General features: G+C 40.6%; 1 protein-coding gene across 1 annotated transcript; it reads left to right on the forward strand.

Moving 5' to 3' along the window:
- The first annotated feature begins 1,187 nt into the window (after nucleotides 1–1,187).
- On the forward strand, nucleotides 1,188–10,988 carry LOC146983508 (actin-related protein 2/3 complex subunit 1A-A). Its single transcript, XM_085785113.1, has 10 exons — nucleotides 1,188–1,285; nucleotides 1,829–1,963; nucleotides 3,647–3,751; nucleotides 5,535–5,757; nucleotides 5,959–6,066; nucleotides 6,758–6,964; nucleotides 7,090–7,165; nucleotides 8,526–8,716; nucleotides 9,746–9,836; nucleotides 10,799–10,988. The coding sequence occupies exons 2-10, from the start codon at nucleotides 1,900–1,902 to the stop codon at nucleotides 10,802–10,804; spliced, it is 1,071 nt and encodes a 356-aa protein (XP_085641239.1). The 5' UTR covers nucleotides 1,188–1,285; nucleotides 1,829–1,899; the 3' UTR covers nucleotides 10,805–10,988.
- Nucleotides 10,989–12,378: the final 1,390 nt, after the last annotated feature.

Raw genomic sequence — 12,378 nt, forward strand, 5'->3', positions numbered from 1 at the left:
TATGCCTGTCTACAGTCAACAGAGGCATAAGCGAACTAAGCACCTGCTTGTGACCATTGGGGGGCCCCAAAAGGGCAAGTAACTTTTTTAAGTTGCAGTGCGTAATGATTGTCAACCCCATTATAGCTCCACCTAGGCCTATCACAGGGTCAAGTCACCAACATGGGTGCTTGTGTACTTAGGCTATCTCACCAACAATGACATAGAAAACAGTACACTGTAATGTTCAGTAGCTGCAGGTAAAGTAAGCCTATGGATTACAGCACCAGTCACCCACATCACCAGGCTGCGACTGCCATCTACTGGTGGAGAGCAGCAGCAACTAAACACGCTTGAACTGAAATCAGGTGAGTTTACTCCTGTGTTCAAGCATTTAAACTAATTATAATAAAAAAAATCTGAACAATTAAGTGGGAGGCTAATTAAATAACAGAAACTAATAATGTATCTTGACTCCTGAAACATCCAGGGTTCTACATGAGCACACAGTTTCTGCCTCTGAGAGCGGTGCCGATGACACATCTGTCAGGGCCTTAGCCTACTGAAACTTTGTTTACAAATGGTTGAAAGAGCTTTTTCAGAGAAAACAGCTGCCTGCTGCTGCTGCTGCTGCTGCTGCTGCTGCTGCTACTAAAATGACAGTCCACAAAAAACACCAAATAATATAAAATAGGGTGAATTCTTCTATTGGTCACACATATGAAGATACATACCTCTCAGTATAGGGACATGGGGTTAGTAAGAGATGCCACATCAGTGGCCGATTTTAAAAGCAGTAAAAAATAACTTCTCTTTTTACAGCTTAGTTGTGTGTATATACTATACTGATATGTGTATGTGATTGATATGGTTTTCATTTGCATACTCTGTGCTATTTGTTTTAATTGTATTGCATTGTGGTTATTGTAAGCTTGGGCTTTTCTTGATTTGATAACATGACAGTGTTACTAGTATTTATTTAAATACTGAATACTTCATTGTTGCAAAACACCTGTCACAGTTGGTTCTAAATCAGTGAGGCTTCAGGGATTGTGGATGAGCTGAGTAGTGTAAATGTGACTGGAGGGCTCTATCACAACAACTTCTTCTGCTAGGTGCTCGCTCGGCCTTGCAAGAGCTATTAGAAGACACACCCACCTTTCTCTCACTCCCTTCAATAATACCACAGTCACTTCCTTCACCAAGTCAGACTGCACAGCTCCATTCGTGTCGACTGGCCAGAGTCCACGAATACAATCCTTTCACCACTTCAGCCTGATTACACAGATTACACACACAAGAAAAGGTAAATCCTGCTCTCTAATCTCACTTTTTTTAATTACATAAAGTCAGTTTCAATAAGTTTAAATACAATGTTGTAGTTGCTGATGAAACTGGTTTGTACTTTCAATCTGAGCCTAATCTGTTCACTAATCTAATGGATGTTGTTTCTCATTGGTTCTCTGTCTGTCTAATGAGGCAGGGTCAAAACAAATATACCACCAAAAATAATGTAATTTATGTATGTCCATGTACTAGACTGAGTGAGGATATATTTAGGTGTGAAACTGTTGCTTTATGATAATAATCTGTGTTCAAAAATCAAAAGGTACATGTGATCCTGCAGGTTTATTGTTAGAGAGCAGAAGAATATGTAACAGTGAAAGCATGTTTGCACATTGTGCACCACCCCTGATAAAAGTGCAGATATCTCACACTCATTATTGACACAGTTAACAATGTTGCTGACAAACTTTGCATATAATGTGAAATTACCAAGCAGTTCTTATAATATCATGTTTCTCAAATAAGTGTCTCCCTGTCTCTAATCTCACCCTGGGACCTGTAGCAGCACATCTGTAGACCAGCTGGGACAGCAGCCACATTCCAGCAGCCCCTCCCGCCTGCCTCTGTTCAGACATGTCACTCTACAGCTTTGGCCTGGAGCCACTCTCCTGCCACGCCTGGAACAAAGACAGAACCCGTGAGTGAAACAGACAAACATACTGAGCTCCCCACCCTCATGCTGCACTAATGTTGTCTGGAGAACCACAGACAATCTGATTATCAATACAGGAAATGGACTCAAAAGGCTTTACTACATGCATCTGACTGCACTTGGAATGCACAATGTCTAATGCTGTCTGGGTATCTGACACTGCATCAACCCCCTGGAAAATGTAGTGCTTCACTCATTGAAGCACATTCAATGCACTGACACTTAAAGGGATAGTTCACCCAAAATTCAAATTTCACTCATTATCTACTCACCCTCATGTCGACTAAGAGCTGTGAGAATTTTCAGAGTCCTCCGTGCCTTCTCTGAGTTACGGGGGGGTCCGCGCAGCAGTATTTGTCCATATAATGGTTGTCAATGGATACCAACTTTCTTCGTCCAAAAAGACACACCAAAAAACATCCAAATACCTCCATACTGCTCGTCTGTAATGTCCCTCTTGTATTGAAGCCCTGACATGAGAAATTGTTCCACCGGTCAGTGCAAATCACGCGAGATTTGCACTGACACAGGAAGAGCAGTGAACCGAGACACTGGGAGCTTCCGCTACAAACAAGCTTAAAATATAGACTTATTCAATTTTTTTCGTAACAATTTCTCATGTCGGGGCTTCAATACAAGAGGGACATTACAGACGAGCAGCATGGAGGAATTTGGATGTTTTTTGGTGTATCTTTTTGGACGAAGAAAATTGGTATCCATTGACAACCATTATATGGACAAATACTGCTGCGCGGACCCCCCCGTAACTCAGAGAAGGAACGGAGGACTCTGAAAATTCTCACAGCTCTTAGTTGACATGAGGGTGAGTAGATAATGAGTGAAATTTGAATTTTGGGTGAACTATCCCTTTAAGGAAACACATGCAAAGAGACAGAGATGTTGCAAATTCAGATCCTAGAATTTTCCTGTTTTTCTTGTGTCAAGTCTCTGTCCACAAGTTCATGTCATAGCTGAGAACACACAGGACTCGGAATCCATGACTCAAAGACCATGATGAACTGGTTCATCTTTATCTTACAGGTAGTGTAGGCTAGAGAAGGCAGGAGCAATATACTAGACAAACAAGCAGACAGGCAGAGGTTCCAAAGAAATTCCAAAGACATCTAAGAGTTCTAGCTAAGCTCTAAGCAGTCAAAAAGATGGCAGACAAAAATAGGCATGTACAGGCACGGACTGGAACAAGACATATGCACTAGACACTGGGATAGTACTGTATATGTAACGGAGGGTCCGGGTGCACTCACTCACCCATAAAGCACGCACAAACCCAACTGCCAAGTGGTCATTGACCTCTTGGCACAACGGTTTGCATCGTTGTCTGCAAGTAGACCAATATTTATAAAGGAAACTAGTGAGGGAATGAGGAGGAGGAGAGCTCATGAGCACGGGGAGGTGAGTGGGAAGGCAAGAAGAGATTACTATGAAAATGAACAGAGGGAACTTTCATGTTTCCCAAATGATCTCTCCTATGTATTTTCCAAAAAATAACCTTGGACACATACATAATACCTGGTGGCAATATTGTCCAAATTATTTTGTGATCCCTGCATTTTTATTCCTAAACAGCATGTTTCTCAGAACCATTTGAATTTGGAGACTCAGTGACAATGTCGTGTTCTGTATCGATCTATTTCTATGACTTCACAGAGATTGCAGTGAGCCCTAACAACAACGTGGTGAATATCTATGAAAAAAAAGGCAAAGGCTGGACCAAGATCCATGAGCTGACAGAACACAGTGGACGGATAACAGGTACTGCCACTTACATCAGCCAGCATTTACAATAACACAACAATCAATTGAAACAAATTTTCTTGGTAAAGGGAGCAATCAGTCCTTAAACCTTCATCATCTAGACAAAACAATATTCTATAACCAAGACAATAGAGTATACGGCTACACCTTAGGCTGTATCCCTCCTCCATCCACAGTCTGGTACAAACCTGTTTATACAGTCAAATTAAACATCAACCATTTCTATGAATATTTGTTATAATTACAATGAGAAGTCTTGGAGTTATGGTTAAAAGTGTCTGTGAGGTCACACTGACAGTGACCTTTGACCTGTGACAACCAAACATCTCAGTCCATATCAATGTTTGTGCTAAATTTGTTGCTATCAAAGTCATCAGTAGTATAAATATGGTGAATACACTGACTGGGGGCCCATTTTAATTTGGATTTTACACCACTTTTAAGCAATGATGATGATGTAATGATTTACATTCAGATAGCTTAAATATATTAGACAGATAATATTAAAATACAGAGTAAAAGTAAAGTTACTTCCATACATGATTTCATTAGACATTTAGACCACAAGGGGGGCTTTGTTTGTTTACATGTCAGTTGAGAGGAGGTCAAAGTTTGAACCGTAGAAGAAGAAAGGGTCAGTTGGAAAACGTTGGAAGAAGAGAGATTGTTTATGTTCTGTTGATCGTCGTTTTAATGTACTGTGATAGTCTTTTTCGTCAGTAAAAACCCAAAAAGACAGCGAGAAGTCCTGCTTTGTTTTTTTCATAGAAGCTGCAGCTAGTTCTCACAACCTGGTTTTGACCTAAATTACTCTGTAGGTATCAAGTTAAGTGCGTTTACACAGACCTCACCATGCAGCTCTTCTCCCCAAACCTAATTACCTGGGAGTCCCCTGAGACAACCCACCTGTGGATCTCAGGTCTATCCAATGCCACACGGCTGCAATAGCCCCCATCAGAATCTGACTCCCCTAAAGGTACAGGGGGAGATGGATTTTGTTGGATGAAAACGGTGACTCAACAAATATAAAATAAAGTAATAGAAAGACATGTCACGCGAACCAAATTAGCTGGAAAAGCTACAACAGATCCTATTTCATCACTGACAAGCATGCCCATTACAAGAACTTTAGAGTAAGAAGTCACTCTACCCCCTGGTTCTCAGTGGATCTACTGAAGTCCTCTGACACCAAAGACACTGCTAAACCAGCAGACTGGTTTATATTTCAGAAAGCTATGGATCATCACGGTAATTCAGTCACCTTTTGGAAAACAGTCAAATGCTGCCTGTGTCATCCACATCTAAACCAGCCGTTTCTGGAGATATTGCATTCTCAAGGCCAAAATTATATGACCTCTACCCTCTAGCCAGAAGTTAAATGTGTATATGAAGAAATGTACAGGGATACAGGGGTATTGCAATCACAAGGCAAAAACCTAGTTAATTCATAAATTAGTAAAGGTAAATAAAAAAAATTGACCACTAATATAAATATCCACAATTCAGTACATTGTTGTGATTTCTTAAGTAAAATATAGCATTTCGAATCAAAGCTAATACAGTACTTGTTGGTGTAGCCGATGTTAATCTGGCCCTCTGCAGACTGCCCCAGGTGGGATTCGAACCCTAGGTGACGATGCAAACCATCATGCCAAGAGGTCAATGACCACTTGGCAGTTGGGTTTGCACGTCCTTTATGGATGAGTGAGTGCACCCAGACCCTCTGTTACATTGGCAGTCTGGCCATTTCTCCTCTGATGCAGCCTCATTCTGTTAACAGGCATCGACTGGGCCCCCGAGTCCAACCGCATCGTGACATGTGCCTCTGACCGCAATGCCTACGTGTGGACTCTGAAGGACGGCGTGTGGAAACCCACCCTGGTCCTGGTGCGCATCAACCGTGCAGCCACATGTGTGAAGTGGTCGCCTCTGGAAAACAAGTTCGCCCTGGGCAGCGGTGCTCGTCTCATCTCTGTCTGCTACTTTGAGAAGGAGAATGACTGGTTAGAAAAACAATAACATAATAACATAATTGATAATAACTCATCTTGGAGCGGTGTAATATGGACAAACATTGAGCATTGTGTCTCATCTGCATAATGTCATGAATCACCATTCCACACCATTTTATTTCTTTACTTCATACACAGGTTTCTGTTTAGCACATTCAAATGCAGGGTTTGACCTCTTTCCCTTCCTACCAGGTGGCTGAGTAAACACATCAAGAAGCCTATTCGTTCCACGGTCATGTGTCTGGCCTGGCATCCTAACAACATCCTACTGGCAGCTGGGTCGGCAGACCTCCACTGCAGGTAAGACCCCGACCATGACTGTGATGTTGAAGAGGAAAAGCAGACCGGAGTGTTCATTCTCTCCACACAGAGTCAGAGAGAAATATTTGCATGATATACAAATAATTTAGATAAAGTTAGTCCAGGGCTAAGTTGTTTTTTTTTTTTTTGCACCTGTCCCTTTCTATTATTATTGAGCAAAACGTCTTCTGGAAGTTGGGTGCACCATTGTTCTATAACAGTGGTTCCCAACCTTTTTTGACTCGTGACCCCATTTTGACATCACAAATTTCTGGCAACCCATGTGATCGCGCCCGTCATCATGCATCAGCTCAGATATTTTTATATGCTGCATTTTATTTGAACTCGATTTATATTTGAGAAAGTGTTGTTTAAGATTGTGTGTGGTGTTTTTAATCATACATTTAAAAAGAATAAGAATTAGTATACTTAGAATATTAGAATTCTTTCATCAGTACTAATTTCTTTATCAATTCCTAGACATTTCAGGTGACCCCATTTGAATTGCAGGCGACCTCACGTGGGGTCCCGACCCCAAGGTTGAAAAACTCTGTTCTATACAGTAACATTGTCAGGAAGTGAAACTTAGCATGCTTTGTCTGCATTATATCGACTTTGACAATGTCAATTTATCAGTCCAAACAGCAACCTAACGCCACAAAGTCTTCAATCACATTTCCTTGCTTCTCAGGATTTTCTCAGCCTACATTAAGGACATCGAAGACAAGCCTGGACCCACGGCCTGGGGGGCTAAGATGCCTTTTGGTGAGGTGATGCTGGAGCATAAGGACTGTGGAGGCTGGGTGCACAGTGTCTGCTTCTCTCCCAGTGGAGACCATCTGGCGTGGGTGGCCCACAACAGCAGCATCACTGTGGTGGATGCTACCCAGAAGAAAGAGTGAGTACTGCAGTATTAATATTGAACCAGAATGGAGATGAGGTAGAAAATTACACTGTCCCTGTATCTTCTTGTATCACGAGTGTCTGGTGACATTACAGTTTATCCTCTCTCTGTCTGCTCAGAGTCACCCAGCTGACCACTGAGTATCTGCCGCTGCTGAGTGTCCTCTATGTCAGCCCCACTGAGATTGTTGCTGCGGTAACTATTGTCTGTTCTATGTTTGTTTGTATGTATGTATGTATGTGTGGGATGTGTTTGACCTGTCTGTGTGAGCGTATCCTCAGCGGAACTGAGGTGACCAGATCACCCACTACACTTCTAGTATTCATGTCCCTAATTTAAAGCTGTAATAATCAGAATTTGTATTTTGATTAATATCAACAAATCTGCTGTTTTGGCATCTTAGAGCATCAACCAGATTTCCATTTGTTTTTCGCTCCACACTATTGTAGAGGCTAAGCCTAAAGCTTAAAGCCACTGAGGGGCTGCATAGAGCGGTTTAGATCGACCCGCTTGCCAGCCACCGCATGTTCGTATGTGTCAAGTGAAGAAGACAGACGACTTCAGGATTGGTAACTTTTGTAATGATTCTTTATTTTCCTCACCATAACGATGTGCTACATCTGTTACTAGTGTGGCAAGGTGAAAAGGGCCCGGGCGGGCTTCGAACCCCAGACTCCAGGATAAGAGTCATGCACGCTAACCACTTGGCCAAAGGGACATCCCCTTGGCCAAGTAGCCAGGGCACATGATCAACTGGAGGCATAGTGACAGGACCCGTGAACTGTCACACTAGTGTGAACAAAGGTCCATAATGCACCACTCACCAATACGACTCGCCTGCCGTAGCGTGGCAGAGCGGCGCAGTCGAAAACTGTATGCAAGCAACCTTTATTTATATAGCACATTTCATTATATGTGGAAGCACAATGTGCTTTACAGAGCATTCTACAACAATAAAAACAACAAAAATTAAGATTAATAAAAAATAAATAAAATAAAAACACAGTTAAAACAATAAAACACAATTATAACAATAAAAAATAATAAATACATAATTAAATAAGAGTGAAAAAAAACAATAAAACAATAAAAAACATAATACCAGACTAGGCACAGCTAAAAAGTAATGTTTTTAGATCTTTCTTAAAAGATAATAATGTTGGGGCGCATCTGATGTGCAAGGGGAGGCAGTTCCATAATCTTGGGGCATAGTAACTGAAGGCAGCCTCACCAGTTTTCGTGCTGACCCTGGGAACAGTCAGAAGGCCTGCTGCTGATGACCTAAGGGGTCTACCTGGCTCATAATATAAAAGCATGTCTGACAATAGCTCCTCCAACTAGCAACACCTGACCCCGGAACAATAGTTCCCACCTATGTAACCCAGTGCACTGAGGACACCTACTGGCCCCATACAGACACACACACACACACACACACACACACAGAGAAATGGCTCATACAACTATCTACCCCGTATCCAACACCATATGAACACGGTCAGATGTCATAATAAACTTGAACATTAACATTCTTAATGTCTTGTGTCAATGTCAGGGTCATGACTGTTGCCCATACCAGTTCACCTATCAGGGTCCTGGTGCCCTGGAGATTGTGAAAAAGCTGGACATCCCCAAGCAGGCGGCTAAAAGCAGCATGTCAGCCATGCAACATTTCCGCAACCTGGACAAGAAGGCCACTGACGACGACAGCAACGAGCTGGGCACCCTTCACCAGAACAGCATCACGTAAGATTATTATAGGATCCACCAAAGTGGTTTTCAGTTTGGGTTTCTGAATAGTACAATAGCATGTACTTACGGTATACACAATGAAATACAATGAACCAGCTGTTAAGTTACCCACCATGAACTGCAAAGCCTCCTTTCCTGATCATCCCACATCTCTCACTCTCTGTTTCAGTCATTCCTGTCAATTCTTAAGAAAAGGTATAAAACTCCCACTGTATCTAGAGGGAACCCTAGGTGTGCACTGGGATCCAACAGTATCACCATGTTGGGTTTTTTTTAGTAGTAGTAGTGCTTTATTCACACATACAAAATCATAATTAATTTGATAGAACATAGGTCTCCTGAGGAAGCTATCTAAGAGCCATTTGACATAGATTTGACATGTAAACATATACTTAACATTTAACACACAATGTATACACATGCACTTGACACTTACATATATTTAACATACTACATATAACACAACATACACTTAACATACAATTTGTAATCCCAGAATGTACATTTATATGAGTTCAGCAATTGTTCCTTTAGATGGCGTTTAAACAAGGAGATCCATTGTGATGTTTTGAGCCTGTCACTCAGCTCATTCCAAACCTGTGGGCCCGACACACCACCCTCATACTGGTTCCTATTAGTTTACGGTTTTTGCCTACGATGAGGTATTTATGTCCGGTATTGTGTGTATTGCAGTTTGGTTTATAGCCACAACCATTACTGAAAAATACTTTTTACCATGACTCTTGTCATACTACTTATTTACCCAACTTGTTAACAGATTCCTGTTGACATTTCTGACATAAATCTCTATTTGTATATCTTTTTCAAAAAACAAGTTTGAAAACATTAAAGTATACATAGTGCAGTTACTGATTTATAAATACAATGCACAGTGAAACAGAACTAAAAGTGTATTTACATGTATTAATCAACTTTGAGCACAGAGCACAGACATTTTATAACGAGTAATAATCTGCTCTAATAATGTAAATGCATTGTGTGTTGTTATGATGTGTCCTGCAGGCAGATGTGTGTTGTATCAGGCGAGAGAGCCAAGGTGGAGCAGTACAGTAGTGTGGGCCTGGATGGAACCATGGTGATCTGGGATTTTAAGGTAGCTATGTCCAACAATACAGACGTGAAGCTGTGATTTAGTAAGATTCCATGTTAGTCATTTGAAATAAGCATAGTATAGTTCTAACATAGCTGTGTGACAACTGAGCAAACCTCAGTCATTGATGTAGACCAGTAGCTGCTGTAGATTTCTACACAAAATGTTTTGGACTCATCCCACACACTGAAATTATGAACACAAATAATATATAATAATATAATAATATATATAATAAGAAAAATTTCTGGCATTTTGTGGGAACATACATGCAGTAAATGATAATCCTCATCAAGAGTTGAATCTGCGATCTCCTGTTTGAAAGCCCATATGGGTTAGCCATACCTATCAGAACATTCCCAGATAATATTCTGAATATGACAATGCAATTCTAATTGGCAGAACTGTAACAGACTATGACATTATCACCAGGGCCGTTGTATAGGGGAGAAAGGTGATGATAATTCTAGGGGCCCAGAGCCCAGTGGGGCCCACAAAAAAAAACCCAGTAGTCTAATCTTTGTATGACTGAACTATTCTGCATAAGACCCTGACTAATACCCATAGTAATGCTGCATTAGCATCAAAACTAAGTAAATAAAAAATGATAATACATCCGTAGTCTAAGAAAGAAGGGGAAAAGTCAGGGGGCAGGGGCCCACTTTAGTATTCTTTCAGGGGCCCAGAATTCCTAGCAACGGCCCTGATTATCACTAGGGAAAAAGGATAAACAGAATAGGTTCATTGGAGAAATGTGCTGGTGACTAATTTCACTCCAGACCTGTGACCTGTGATGGTCAAAAGCAGCTACAACAGCTCATTCATGCTGATTACATTCTGAGGAAGAACTGGGTAAATGTTCGGCACTAATGGCAGCTCCCACAGAACAGTATTATGTAATTTTATCTGTCAATTCAACTGTGAGGCATCAATTGTTCTAACATGTTTGCACTTTTACTTTGCAGCACTGAACTGAAACAGATATATCCAGATGGAAGATATCCCAAAAAAATACATCTGTTATGAAACCATGTGCATGTGCGTGGAACTACTGATATGTTTTAATGTGATCTGAGAACACTGTCAGCATCTGTGCTTTGTGATATTTGTGAATAAAACATATTTTACACAAATACCAAAGGTGTCTACAGGTGTCATAGTGTGACACTTCTGTGTTATGTTTGTAGTACATTGACATTTTCATGTTACTTATGTATGTCTGTGAGTTTTTGTTTTTTTATGGTACTGGTATAGGCCACTGCCTTTACACAGCTTTGTAATGCTCCACAATGACACCGAGGTTATAATTCTTAATTTAATATTAAGGTCATGGTGGGTGGTGGTGAGGGAGTGTCTTTTTAATATTCTGCCTTTCTCACATTTATGGGGCGCACAATGCCACAATACAATGAAATATGGTAGATGAGCTGCCAAACAAATTAATTTTTCAAAATAAGTCATTCTTATTCTTATTCCCACATGGAAAGAACCTATAGGTTTTAATATAGGTTTGAATATATGTGACATACATAAAATTGGCCATTTTCATATATACACATGCTAATTTATATGCACAGATAGACTGCTTATAGGTTTCATATATGCACATATATCCGCATGAGGATATATAGGATATATGCGCATATATGAAACCTATATGCAGTCTATCTGTGCATATGCACCATATATATGAGCATGTACGTGTATGAAAACGGCCAATTTTATGTATGTCACATATTCAAACCTATGTTAAAACCTGTAGGTTCATTCTGTGTGGGTTCTTATGATGCATTCATACAAAAGATGTTCCTCATATTAGATACATGTAGGCTATGAGGTGCTCCCCAGGCTGAAATGATAACATCGCCCACACAAATATGTTATGGTGAGATGTGCTGGGTTTGTGTGGCTGTTTATTAGCATTAATGGTTGTGTTATAAGACTTTTAAAATATGAAAATCATATTGCCCCAGTCTTGAGTGAACCACCTCTGTCATCTTCAAGACTTGTCTTCTGTTTTTGTTTGTTATTTATTGGTAGGCTGTCCTGATAATGTTAACCATTGACATTAATTGTGTAAATGGCACAGGCTGTCATTACCACAGGAATACTTTATCTTAACTATTGCAGTGTTTTTTTGTGTTATTTAGGCTATGTTTTTCCGGCTGTGGGAATGGGGCAGTCAGAAAACAGACTCATACACTCATATATTACAGTTACAGTTACCGTGTGCCTGTTGCTATTTGCCAATGAAAATACAGAAATAACTTCAACAAATATTGACTATGTGGCTCTATCCGAAAGAGGCCTTTGTGCCTTTCACCGAAATCCATTCAGATTCTGCAGCAGTGTGTCTGGATACAATTTGTAGCTATTTATTCCCTCTGGGAGGAATTTTTTTTTTTTTTTGCTCCATCACATGAATGGACGAACACAAACAAATCCGTCTACGCCAATGGAAAGGCGCCGTTGTCCACCCGACCAATCAGAATAGGAGGCAACGGCAACATGGTCTAACCATCAGCCAATCACAAGAGACGGAGAT

The sequence above is a fragment of the Trachurus japonicus genome, chromosome 8, assembly GCF_045865225.1.
Source record: "Trachurus japonicus isolate A0001 chromosome 8, Traja_1.0".
NCBI classification, from domain to species: domain Eukaryota; kingdom Metazoa; phylum Chordata; class Actinopteri; order Carangiformes; family Carangidae; genus Trachurus; species Trachurus japonicus.